We start from the raw sequence: 14,397 nt of genomic DNA, 5'->3' as shown, positions 1-14,397 counted from the left end.
AGACATACAGGGTTAGGACCCGCCCTACTCCAGTATGACTTCATGTTAACCTAACGGGTAACGTCTTCAAGGGGAAACAGGGTCACATTAATAGGAATGGGGGCAGGACTTGACATCTTTAGGGAAGAGCATAGCCTTGGTCCACATGTCCTGGTGGGTCCCGGTGGTCTTGCTGCTGGAGGCTGTCAGCTTATTGGACTCTACAGCAGAAAGACCAGCTCTTTGTAGATGGAATTGTACCTCCTTGGCTGACATGCTACCTTTTTAATAGTAAAATATTAACATTCGAGAAGTCCATGAAAGCATTAGGTCAGATAGGTATTTGGGCAGGGGGGAGGGAGGGAAGAGAGGGGTGAGGAATTCTCTAAAAAAAATACAATCCTTCGTAGCAACTGGACATGACACTATGTTGGGTGACTTGTATTATTTGGGTGTATCCCATTATTCTTCATCTGTTAAATGTGGATAATGGCATACAGCTTCTCAATCTACCTGACAGAATTGTGTAGAAACATACTACATACCTAAGAAAGGTGAGAAAAGAAAAAGAGTGCCATGTGGAACTGGGAGAGGCAGTATAGTATAAGAAAGATCTCTGGACTGGAAGTCAGAGGCACTGGGATGGACGTGAAGGGAAGCACCCAGGGCTGTCCCTGGTACTCATGCAGAGAAGAAATGGTTACTAGGTTCAGAAAAGTGGCATGAAAAGAAAATAATTCTAAATGCATTTGGGAGCTAGCTGTTTAAATTATTCCGATTACAAAAATTCGTCCTGTTAAAAAATCACCCGTATCGGATTTTATTGTAAATCTTGAGTTTCCTGTGACTAAAAAAAAAAAAAAAACCAAACCCATTGCCGTCGAATAGGACAGAGTAGAGCTGTCCCATAGAGTTTCCAAGGAGTGCTTGGTGGATTCGAACTGCCAGCCTTTTGCTTAGCAGCCAAAGGCTTAACCACTATGCCACCAGGGTTTCCATATTGCCGTGAGTAGGGTTCCTATGACAGGCTTGTCTAAAACCAAGGATATTACACATATTTATACTTAAGAAAGTGAAAAATATTAACTAATTGTTATTTTTTATTTCAGAGGGAAAATAGATAATAAACCAAAAAGGCAGTTAATGTTTTCAGTTAAAAACCAAGTTTTACTCTAGATTTTAGGGGCTGGAAAACTTTTTCTGTAAATGGCCAGATAGTAAATATTTTAGGCTTTTATGAGCTCTGTGGGTCTCTGTTGCATATTCTTTCTTTCTTTTTTTTAACAATCCTATAAAAATGTGAAAACCATTCTTAGCTCAAGGGCACAGAAAAATAGGCCCTCAACTGCGATCCCTGCTGCCAGCTGAGCTCCGCTTAACCTCATCTTTGATTTGAACAAAATTTCAGAAATGGACAGAACCCCAGATTCTTATTGTGTTTTTTTTTAAAGAGAATGACTTTGAAGTCAGCTTGGCCTGGGTTTGAATCCTGCTTTCATCCTTTACTAGATCTGTGACTTGGGCAAGTTTTTAAACTAATGGGATGCTTAGCTTCCTCATATGTAAAATGAGACCAGAGCTATCTGGCTGGGTGCTTGCCTGGATATAATGAGATAATTTATGAAGATTACTTTGCCCAGTTATTACCATGTAACGGACCCTCAGCAAATATTAGTTCCTTTCCCTTCTTCCTTACCTGGTTTGACAATTTTTTCCCAGCTTTTTTTCTTTCTTTCTTTCTTTCATTTCTTTGAGTTGTCCTAACAAAATTTTAGGACTTCCTATTACTACTAAGTTATCTTAGTAGATACTCTGGCTTAAACTAAATCAAATTAATTTGTCAACATTTTGATTATGTGGGACAGATTATTGATTTTATTTCCTCTCACAGCCATCTCTGCCTCCAAAGGCAGACACTCTGAGATTCTTCAATAGTACCCCAAAATCTGTATTTTAAAAATATATTGATAGACGCTAATGGTAAAAATTTAATGATAACTTCGGAGAACTTGTGCTGCCTGGCTCTCATAGAATTTATAAGAACATAAATATTCTGAACCATATGCAAAAGTGAAAACTAAACAACTGCAACAATAACAAAAAACAGTTGCCTTCCAGTCGATTCTGTCTCATGCCAATGTGAAACTAGGAGATAAACAACCACAGAAAGATACATACAGGCGGACCCCGGATTGTGAACGAGTTCCATTCCTAAGTCTGTAATGTGTACATTTTCGCGATACCTACTGTGCTCAAAATGAATAAAGACAAAAACTCAACAGGAACAGTGAAAGCAAGTGGCCGGTTATCCATCGGACCCCGAAGTCTAGTTACTTAGGGCACAGAACTAGTTACTTCTGAGGCATATTGAGAAGTAGCATCTGTGGGAGAAAGACCAAACAGAAATACCATGTTTCAAACACTCTAGCAAGTTCTGTTCCCTGGAAGGAAAACAACTCTGTGCTGAAGTTCCAAGTGTCTCCTACTTAGGCTATCCGGAGACCAAAAACTTCAAAACCAAACCTGTTGCCGTCAAGTTGATTCTGCCTCACAGCGACCCTATAGGACAGAGTAGTGCTCTCCCATAGAGTTTCCAAGGAGCGCCTGGTGGATTTGAACTGCACACCTTTTGGTTAGCAACCGTAGCACTTAACCACACTATGTCACCAGTGTTTCCATTTAAAAAAACTATATTTCAATACTAAGTTTTCTTTTAATAGGTATTAAATTTTAAGGTGCAGGTCATATTGCAGTACCCTATATCATGATGCTGCATCATGAAATGTTGCCCAGATCCCTAAATGTTAAAGATGTATATGTGAAACAAAACTTCTTGACAGTTGCAACCATCTCTTGGGGGGAGGCCGTGATGACATATAGTTGGAAACTACTATTTTCTGCCTACATGTCAGAATAAATATCTAATCAAAACGGTTCTTCATTCAATGTATTCTGTCGCTGTAGAATTACTCCTCCTCCTACCCCTTCTCTCACTCTCCAAAAGTAATCTGAGATAAATTCACTTGAATTGCTTTCTGACGTTTAACGATCTATATTCTGTTTGGAGACCCTGCTTGCAATTCTGACCGACTTACAAAGATAACAGCGACGATATGGATTGGTCTGAAAGGCCAAAAGTCTCACACTGATGTTCCATTCTTAAATACAGACAGCATGATGGTATTTTTTTTTTTTTTTTGCTTTTTTGTTTTTTAAAGAGTCATTGCTTTTTACAGTCTATTCACTCTTTTCATACTTCCCGTTAAGGGAGACTCCTGTAACATTAGGTTTATGTTTTGAGAACATTTGCTCTCATCTCCGCTCCCTGCTTGGAACAGTTTCATGTGGCAGGGAGGAGTTACAAGGGAAGGCAGAGCCTCATAAGCTGTGTGAATATAAATAAGAAGACATATTATGGTTTATGATGTCTAGATGTCCACCTGGAGGAAAGGGAACTTAGGAGCAAAATAAAAAAGCTAAAAATCTGAGTCAGCTGAGAAATAAGATACCCCATGATGAAGGAAGGACGTAAGTTAGAAGGTCAGTTGTTACGGTCCCCAGCTGTATATGTTTTATCCTAAAGCACCATTTGGTTTAATAAAATGCAGATCCGAGGCTGTTCTTAACCCATCGGTTTCTTAAGACTTAATTATGAAGGTTATATTTTCAGAGGACAAAAGCATTACTCATTTGTCTGTTCATGTCTTCCAGGTTTATCTTGCAGATTATGGACTTTCTTACAGATATTGTCCCAATGGGAACCACAAACAGTATCAGGAAAATCCCAGAAAAGGCCATAATGGGACAATGGAGTTTACCAGCTTGGATGCGCACAAGGGAGTAGGTGGGTTTTTTTTTTTCTTGTTTTTATTTCAGCAAAATGATGAGAGAAGAGTAAGAAACCTGCATGAAACGGCCTTTGCATAGTCAGTTGGAAAAGTAAGAGCACTGGTGAAATTTTTATCCAAAGCAGTGAATTTAGTATCTCTTCTAAAAGTGAAAGAGATACAGACTGATAAGTGAGAAGGGAGCAGAAGGCTGTAATGTATGCACAACTTGATGCTCACCTGGGCCAGGAAACTGACAGTTTGTACAGGTAAACCTGCAGGTCAGCAACCGTGTTCTATGCTATAGTGTACATCACAGATCGGGCGGAGGGGCACGTGTGAAGAATTACCTCTGCGTTTCATTGTGTCCTTATCAGAGCATGGGGAGACATCATCTCTCAACAAGAAGGAAATCTTTTCTGAAACTCTAAAGTGTTAACTTGTGGCAGTCTCTCCCAGTCACCTCTCATATATCTTACTTATTTAAACTCACTTTGATGGTATTGGAAACACATTTGCAGGTAAATTACATACATAGTCCTTTTATTGGATATTGATCGTACTGCCTTGCATTCCAAGGCAGACTTAATTCAACAATTCCCTAATTAGTTAAAGTCATAACCTATGTCTTGTATTCATTTACCATTAATTAAACCTTAGCTGTTTATTACACTGCAGCCCAAATCCAATAGCCGACCCAGAAAGCCATGGAAAAGGAAGGAGGAGGTCAATATTGAAAATATATGGCAGAATCCCACTGATGGTTGCCTGGTTCCCAATCAATGTCGTCAATGCAACTGTACTTTCTTAGTTGCTCTGTCAGCAAGACAAAAAGTCAATTTTAATGTTATGCTAGTGAAAAAAAAAAAATGGCGATTATTGAAAAACTTTGGCTTTCAAAATTATATTCTGTGTAAACTTTGTTTATAAAACTATTTTCACATATGCTAAACCAAACAAAGACTTTTTAAGCAGCTTTGAAGGACCGCATTTTCACTGAAAGGCAATTAGACATTTGTACTTGTTAATGGCTGTTGAGCTGTTACCTTAAACTAATACTTTCTGACGAGTTTTAGTTGGCGCAAACAACTGTATACTGTTGCCTTTTCTATTAAAAGGACCATTGACCATGTAATGTAGAGGGTCTTGGTCATTTTCTAGAGCAATTAAAATCCACAGTACATTAAGGTAAGCCAATGAAAAAGTGAAACAAGTCTGTCAGTTATACACCTTCTTCTTTTCAGGAAGAATCGTAGATTAAATTTTCTGAAGTGGAAATTAGCTTTTAGTCTTGATTAGAGGGAGAGGAACTACTAAATTTTTTTTCCAAATATAGTTTAGTTAGAGAAGTAATAGATCACTCAGAAATTTAGTAATATTGTGTAATTTTTCACCATAAATAAATCTTATTAATGAGCATTTAAAGATGGGATATTGCTTTAATTAAATTAAAAATAAAAGGATTAAATACTCATTGATAGCATCTTTTTGTTTTTCAATTTGAAGTTCTTTCATCCTCAGTGAACTTCATTCTTCACCTTTGCCAGATTTATTGGTATAATAGAATTTTCAGAAACACAAGACTACTTTTTGATAATGGTGTAACTGGAAATTCATCATAGAGATTCTTAAGCTTTGGTCTGGTTATGTTAATAACAAAACTAATTTATGTTTAGACCACTTATTTCAACTAACAGCTCTAACATTGATCTGGTATGTATTTTGCTACTGAAATAGCTAAGAAACCATTACAGCTGTGGAAGGGGAAGCGGAATTGCTACTACATGTTGGCTGGTCAATGTTTAGACCATAGAAATTCTGAAGTTCTTCCACAGTGTAGGGCTTCATTTTCTTTGGGCTATCTTTATGAAAGATATGAGCAAACTTTGATTTGGTAGTCCATTTAGTTTTTCCCCCTGAATAATAACACGTTAATGAGTTGGGCGGCTTTCACCATGCTAAGTCTTTGCGGAGAAGATGAAACTGAGATTCATCATAGCAAGACGATAGACGCTCCCTGAGAAAACCATGCAGAGAGAGTCTACGTTAAGTATTTTTGATATTTGCCCCCCAAAAAAATATATGGTGGTGTGAACACTCATTTTTATCATAGTTTTCACATAAGATTTCTGTAAAATAGTATACTCCTTCAGTGCATTTGGAAACCCTGATGGTGTAGTGGTTAAGAGCTATAGCTGCTAGCCAAAAGGTCGGCAGTTCGAATTCACCAGGTACTCCTTGGAAACCCTATGGGGCAGTTCTACTATCCTATAGGGTTGCTATGAACTGGAATCGACTCAACAGCAGTGGGTTTGGTTTGGTAATGAGTTCAGTGCATTTAAAATAGGATTTACACTAAACTTCTAGGAACATACACACACACATACATATATGCTGAAAATTTAATAACGTGGTATGTAAAATGGAGGTTCTGAGGTCCTCAAATGTTTCAATTCTCTTCATTCGTAATGTTTTACATTTAATTTCCAAAATAAAACATTTCAGATTAGAGTTTTATTAGAAATGAAACAATCATTTATCCATATCTAGAAACCAAAATAAACAGGGCCATAAATCCTGTAGATAAATGTAGAAGGTCAGATTCATACATATTCGTGTGTTTACTATCCATATAGTCACTGTGTAGTTTAATCTCAAAAATCTTTTCTATACCAGCCCAGCTAGGAGATCAGATAAATACCAAGACAGATAATGCAGTGGAAGCATACGGAGGAAAAAAGTCATCAGTGGAAACACAGCCCCGGTTGTGGAAATATCTGTTATGTCGCAGGTGTATCTGTGTCCGGTCAGGCCGAAGGAAATAGTCAGACTTCCACGTACAACTGACGTAGGAGTGCGTCACTCAGCAGAGACCCTTAACCTGTCCATGGTCTGGTTTTTGTTCCTTTTTGTAGTGGTTTGTCAGAAACTGAAGCTAAATCTCTCTTTCCTTTGGATTGACTGGATTTTTGTAATGAAGGAGCCTGTATAAGGTTCTGATCCGTCTTTGCACCTAAGCGTCATCTAGTTCAACTTTATATAAAAGGGAAGGGTATTGAAAGGGAAAGAAAAAAAAAAGGTTTTGTTCACTAGCTTGTGTTACTACAAGTCAAAAAGCATACACAGATATTATTAGAAACCAAAAAAATACATGTGGAAAAATAGATGGGTGGATGGATAGATAATTTTTACTGGAACTGTCATACATCTACCTCTATGTTTTTTTATAAAAATCGTAGGTAATCTTCCAAACTCAATTCTCTCGTGTGACCTAAAGGTATTTTCTAAGGAACTGAAGTGCTTCATTTAGTGTGAAATGAGGGTAACACATGTTGGGCTTACTTCTTCTATTATTAATTTTCTACTCGTCATAAAAACTAGCATGTGTAAACATTAACACATCTTGGACTTGTAGCCTGATAATTAAAGAGAACTATGTCTGTGTCAAATACGCTATTCTAAAATTTGTTACATTCTTAGTAATGTTAAAAAGCAATATTTGGATCAATGTATGCTATGGATTTTTGTAGATTTTTCTGCTCACTGAGGCAGGCAGTCAATACCTAATTTCTCTAGAGATATATTGCATTTAACATATTGAGCTTTTTTAAATACTTGAGACCTGTGCGTCGGGTGTGTAATACCTGTTTTAATTCACCATCATTGATGAGCATAAAATATGATATCTAAATTACATTTTAAATGTCCATTTGTTTACGTAATGTATTCAGTATTAAGGAAAGAGAGCTATTCCATACTTTTAAATTTCTGCCAGTCGCTACAGTATATGAAATCCAAGTCGTCTGTTATTTCTTGCATGGCTTCACGTCTCTCTAATCCAGCCCTCCAACTTACATGTGAAATAAAATAAAAATATATGTGAAACAAAGTAGGAGTGTATTTTCACGTCACCAAACTTTGGAAAATGACACGGCTTACATGATACCTACCTTCTTAAACAATAATTCGAAAATGGGAACCCATTTTCCAATTATGGTAAGATATTAAGATAAATCAGCAACTTATTGATACGCTCCATTGGTAGTCAGAAAAACATATTGTTGATTTCTTCTTTTAGGTAAATTTGCTGTAAATAGTTCTTAGTTAATAATAGAGATAAACAATAATTAAGGCTCTCTTTTTTTCTGTATGACATATACCCAATTTTTATGTTTGGACATGCCTTGTAAAGCGTTGAAATATGTTGGCTTTTTGACTGAACTATTTGGTGGAGGTAAGAACACACGGCGGCCAAAATGTGAGGTACCTTTGCTCTGTGGAATAACTTCCCCTCAGCCTCACACAGTAGTGTTGCCAAAACACCACTGTGCTTAGAATTTAAAAGGTACAGAAAAAAAGAGGAGAAGCTTGGGCTTAATGTTTTCTTTGAAATGTGACACATCGCATTCTATTTCCCCGAATACTCTTTCTTGAAATTCCAGTAAATAGTGGTCACCATAAAATTTTCCAGCTCTTTCCACACCCAATTTAACAAAATTCTCAGTTACACAGGTTACTAGTTGGAAATGCAACAGGGAACTTTAAATTTGTTCTGCAGATAGTCACCTTCCACTTCATCAGATGAGCGTCTTTCTTGTTGTTCCTGAGCACATACAGTAACTAGTATTTGGGGCATTTACACTCTGTCTGTCTGCCTGAGACAAAAATTTTCCATTTCACTATAGTATTTCCTGCCACACCTTCCATAGTGTGTGTGTGTGTGTGTGTGTGTATTCCATAACGGTACTGTATATAATAAAACAGAAAACACTTTATGCAGCTATTCAGGCCCATTTTGGCGTTAACATTTACACTTCTCTTTTCTCCGAATTCCCCTTTCATTCCGTTTGCGGAATTGGACACAAATAATTTATTTCTGTTTGTCTTTATGATTAGTCCGCCAACGTCCCTTTTCTGATGTTCTCCTACCAGTTTGGAAAGGCCATTTAACAGTTTACAAATAACCATTTCAACTGGAGACCCTTCTTCATTGGTATGAAGTCGTTTGAAAGAAACAGTTTGGTCAAAGAAGAGTTGCATGAAAATTTCTGTTGGTCGCGCAGCTCAGACCTCAGGATGTGCTGCTTGTTCATGTCTTCCCAAAACAACCATCTTTATGTCAGAATGCCTCCATGTGTTTTAAGCTAAAACGTCTGCTTTAACTATTTACCTAACTGTAGAAGTAAAGTGTGTTATGTTGTATGACTGGTGTTAAGATATTCTGGAGGCAAAGCAATTTTTGTCTAGCTTTTATCTAGATTGGGCGTGGGCTTTGGACTCTGACAGATTTGGGTTTCGTGCTGAGATCTTTCAACGTGTGCTCTGTGATGTTGAGCAAGTTACTTCACCTCTCTGAGCCTCTGTTTTCTTGTGAACAGGGAGAAGGATGATTGCTGGGACGATTACGTGAGATAATATGAAAGCAGTTAGAATGCATGGCACAGTAGCAGCTCCGTAAATCACATCAATTGCTTTTATTTTAAATATGCATTCTAGCATCGGCTGTTCCTGGGCTCTGCCTTCCAGTGAAATAGAGCTCAAATTCCCACCTGTGCCTATTTTTCTTTTCTTACTGTTATTCTTGGCAATACTTTATAAGTTTTTAAATGTTGAATGCTGGAGAGCGCCACAGGCTTTCAATGAAAAGAGGCATTTAACATTGTTCCACGTTTGTAAGCTAGATAAAAATTAGATGCCAAATAATATTTAGAAACTGACTTGAAAAAGTTTAGAAGGAAAGTCTTGTTAATTACTAAATATTGTTACATTTTTAAGCAATAGTACCTTGAATAAAGCTTCATTTTTTTTTAAGCAATCTTTTTTTTTTTATATGGAAACATGATTTTAATGGTTCTATTAATTATCAAAGGCAACTGAGGACCTTTAGGTATTATGGTCAAATATACAAATATTTTACTCAAAGAGAAACAAAGCAGTTCATAATGTATTTTCTACCCAAATGAATGAAAATGTATTAAAAAGATATATATTTCCCACCATCACTGAATTTTAGCGCTAGAAACAGTAGTGGCAGGGCTCGAATCCGATCTCTGATCCAGGGCTCTTTCTATTTAGTGCTTCATTTAGCACGTTTTTAAATGAATTTGAAAACCGTATAATGAAAGAAGCAACTTTCAAAAAAAAATACATATTTTCATAGTCCTTTTCAACTATGATCAATTCTTTGTTTTAATTATACACATATACATACATATTCTAACATTGTCATCTAGGATGGGTCGCTATGAGTCGGAATCGACTCAACTGCACTGGGTTTTTGGGTTAGAATAAAACCAAACCTATTGCCATCGAGTTAATTCTGATTCATTGCGACCCCGTAGGGTTTCCAAAGCTGTAAATCTGTACAATAGACTTCCATGTCTTTCTCCCAGGGAGCCACAGGTGGTTTCGAACCACTGACCTTTAGGTTAGCAGCCGATCGCTTTAACCACTGTGCCACCAGGGCTCCGTGTCATCTAGAATATTTATTTTTAATTAATTTACGAGGTATTAAAATCACTTTTTCGTGTATAGTACTTGAAAAGAAGACAAAATCATTGGTCAGTTTGAGATTTTAATTTCACTACAACAACCACGCTTTTAAATCTGTTTCTCTGGGAGGAATTCCAATGAGGTGTAGCGACTCGGAAACATTTTTAATGCTTTTGTCTCTCTCTTTAGTGATGGCAGAGGGTGACTGTGCACGTTCTTTTTTAAATTACTTTTATTTCTGTAGAACTTAGTGGAAAAAGTAGCAAAATGTTTATTTACCTAGCCATAGTTATTAATGTATGTGTGCGGTAAAAGATAGAAAATGTGATAATGTATGGTAATCTGGGAAGACCAACTATAATAGTGAAGTAAGGTGAGCTCTCGGAGGGCCATTTCAGATGAAGACCCGTTTATGGACGACTGGATTCAGAAGTCTAGCTGGCATATCATTACTTACAGCTTCATAGCAATTAATCCCTCAGTTGGGGGGCAGGGGAAAGTGGCTGGGAAGGTTCATTCCACTTGAATTCCGATTGTTTTTCCTCAAGGAGCCTCTTGTGTGGAGCCTATGTCATCCAAACAGGTGCCAGAATACCCGTTTTGGAAAACTGGACGATGTGGTTTTGTTTTTAAGTGATGGTAGTTGGGAATCGCCATGATGGGAAAGGGACTTGGGAACACATCTGTACAAATGGAACCATTTTGTTATTAATGGGAGATTTATTATGGAAGAAATCGCTCCAGAAGAGCGTGGTAGAGATCATGTTTTTATTTTAATATGAGAGCCAAGTCTTGCATTAGGACACAGCTGAAGCTTGTGCAGGAAGCGAATGGCACCCATGGGACCGCAGCATTCCGCTAGATTGAAGGGCCTTTAATAACCCAGTACTCTAACAGCAGTTAAGACAGACTATGTTGAAGAGCTAATCTTGTCTTCTGCTTTCCTAATAACTTAGGTCTGGTAACCAAGAGTGGTTCTGATGTGTTGGCAGCACTGCTCTTAGGTGACTTTGTAAATGAAAAACTCAGTCTACGGAGTGATTTTTCAGAATGCATTTGATGGAAGACAATAAAGGGGGATATTTGTTGACAGCAGGTTCCACAGCCACATGTTGTCCGTAAAGGTTATATAACCTACACAGATGGACACCCGAGCGCTGGGGGACGCGCAGAGGCCAGCCCATCGTTCCGTAACGATTTAGAATGGTTATAAAAATAATGAGCGTATTGTGTGGCGATTTGTTAGTGTTTTAATCCCTGTTTTCACTGATTTCTTAGTAACTGTCAGTTATATTTGGCGTGTTTCTTAGGCTCCATTGTCCATCTTTTGAAACAAGGCCCTTAAAAAAATACATAAAATTATGATGCAGTTGGTCCACTGGCATTTAATAGTTTGATATAAATGGTATTTACACGGCCTGAAAATGTTCTCTCGCTGTATTTTTCATGAAAACCTGTCTTATATTAAATTCCAGAAGCCTCTGTTAGCCCGACTTTAGAATCCACTCCCTGCCCCCTCACCCTCTTCACCGCCCCCTCCCCAGCAGACGCACCAGTGCCTCGTCTTCACATGTTCTGTTCAGGATACAGGACGAGAGCTTCAGCTTAGTGCAGTTTTTGTCTAAAAATAATGTTGTAAAATCTTAGAACTGTGCACCCAAAACCGTCGGCGTGCTTTCTCCGGGACTTCCACGTAACCGAGGAGTCTGAAGATGGCCTGGTTCTCCACACCGCACACTAGATGGCAGCTTTGTCATATCCTTCTGGCTTCAGATACCGCTCCTGCGACTGGAACAGGAAAGGCCATCGGTGTTTAGTCTGGACTCAAAGGGTCTCTGCATGACCAATGCGGACCCCGTGGACTTCCTGGAACATATGTTAGCAATTTAGCTGCAGACATTTATTTCTTTGTTTTACTGCTTAGCTCTTTGAGAAAGTGTTGGTGCCGGGTTATGGGTTGTCTGGATCATGTCAGAGGCCACAGGGATCAACTTCATGTGACAGGCTAGACTAAGGAAGGATGAAGCTGGGGGAGGTGAGGAAACTGACCCTCACTTTCCGCGGCAACAAGTCACTGCCTGTCTGTGGACTGGGGCCAAACGCCCGGGCGTTTAAGTTTTATTCCAGCTGAACAAACAAAGCCCTTTGCCCATTTGGCTGTTTCATTTTTTATCAACAGTAGTTGACTCAAAGATTTCTCTATTTCTCAAGAACTTCCCTATCCCTCATCTCTGACTCTTAATGTTTGCTCCTGTAGCCCTGTCCAGACGAAGTGACCTTGAAATCCTCGGCTACTGCACGCTGAGATGGTTATGTGGGAAACTGCCCTGGGAACAGGACCTGAAGAACCCCGCGGCTGTCCAGGCGGCTAAGACAAAGTACGAACATGCAAGGAGTCCATCATTTCCTGAAACACGTCTGAGAGAGCTAATATCCCAGAGAAGGTTGCCGTCCATCCCACATGAAAGCCAGAGCAAATTTCTTTAATTTAAAAAATATTGTCCAAAGCCCCAAACAGCTAAGAAACATAAAACCCACTTAGATAACACCTTGAAAGTCACATGTACGTGAGTGGTAATGCCAAACGTAAAGTGAAATATGTGTTCCTTTATATGGCGTTTTCCAAAGCTTAGATCCTGGGTGGTGGTATTTTCAAGGAAGAGTGCTTTCAAATTAGCATCATACAGGTATACAGAGGCAGTCTGAGCCTGGTGTGATGGGTATTAACCGTACAAAGCAACAGCGTGGAATGGAACAAGCAGGGCTTACGTTTTTCAAATGAGAGCAATGCACCTCTTTCTTATCGCCCCCCGTCTCGGAGGGAATGCATTTTATTTCTTGAGGAAGAAACAAACGACTTCTATAGGGGATATTTACATACAAGATAATCTTAGCGTCACGTGGGCAGTTTTAATATTCCACATTCAATTTTTATCACCTAGAATCTGTTGGCGTGAAAATCAGGCCTAAGAATAGAGCATGTTACTGTCTTACTATCCTCTCCCTGACCAGGCCTGAGAAAAAGTCAGCGACGTGTTGCACAGAACAGGCAGCTTTTCACTGTCCGCCAGCGTATTCCAGAGTAGTTGTCTGCGGATAAATATCACCACTGGAAAAGGCAGCTAAGTTTTAAGTAGGGCAGGTCACAACAGAAGCGTGCAAAGGGGGCAGCTTAGCCGCGGAAGTCTTCACGGTCAGTGTGGCAACTGTCCTCAGTGGACAGAAAGGTTAGCCTGCAGACTGAGGATAATGCAGATTACGTTTGCGAATCCTAACAGAGATGTAATATTCCCCCACTTGGAATCTTCACCATTCCAGTGCCTTCCCCAAAATGAACACACTTATGTTAAGCCATATTGGAACTCTCTAATCAGTTTTTTCACTGCAGTGACTGAGGCACACATATTATCCTTCATGTAACAGACAATCACCAGATGAGGGGTCAAGTCATGAGCATAGATAAACAGTCGTGGTAGCCAGTTGTCCAACTCAGTTTACCTAATTTGAATGACGTACTTTATTTGAAAAACTAACATTTTAATTCTAATATCTCATGTGTGTTTCTTTTAATAAGATTTACCAATATGATTTGTTTTAGTGTTCAATCTGTCAGTCATCTATGTCAGTATCTCACTATTTATCTACCTACCTACCACCTGTAGGAGACGCAGTCCTTGTAGGTACCTGTAATGAAGGTATCTACTTAGGTATATTCAGGCAGAATAATGGTGTCACATAAAATAATACTAATAACCTCATTTATATTTGAGGACTCTTATAAATATTAATATCTTTATTTTGATTTGATTATGGACTATGTCACAGTGGTTAAGAGCTCAGCTGCTAACCAAAAGGTCGGCGGTTTGAATCTACCAGCCATTCCTTGGAAACCCTATAGGGCAGTTCTACTCTATCCTATAGGGTCCCTGTGAGTCAGAATCGACTCGACAGCAACAGGTTTTATAGACCAGTAAGCCTAATGTTATGAAATTTATAGTTCAGAGAAACCATAGACATTTTTAAAGTTCTTATAGTATATCATACATGATCATAATTTACCCAGCTAGCTCTAGAAAACCTAATGTTGAACTTCCCCATA

At 38.6% G+C, this 14,397-nt stretch overlaps 1 protein-coding gene across 3 annotated transcripts in view; it reads left to right on the top strand.

The window, feature by feature from the left end:
• The window catches only part of VRK2 (VRK serine/threonine kinase 2), a 95,211-nt gene that overhangs the window by 62,198 nt on the left and 18,616 nt on the right, over window positions 1–14,397 (top strand). For all 3 annotated transcript variants that reach the window (XM_049870650.1, XM_049870652.1, XM_049870651.1), the window contains 2 exons: window positions 3,691–3,823; window positions 12,556–12,676. In XM_049870650.1, coding sequence (XP_049726607.1) covers window positions 3,691–3,823; window positions 12,556–12,676 — 254 coding nt within the window. The remainder of the gene's footprint in view (window positions 1–3,690; window positions 3,824–12,555; window positions 12,677–14,397) is intronic.

Source organism: Elephas maximus, chromosome 26 (assembly GCF_024166365.1).
Source record: "Elephas maximus indicus isolate mEleMax1 chromosome 26, mEleMax1 primary haplotype, whole genome shotgun sequence".
Lineage (NCBI taxonomy): Eukaryota > Metazoa > Chordata > Mammalia > Proboscidea > Elephantidae > Elephas > Elephas maximus.
The sequence above is the reverse complement of the archived record's forward strand: the minus strand, read 5'-3'. Positions and strand labels throughout refer to the sequence as shown.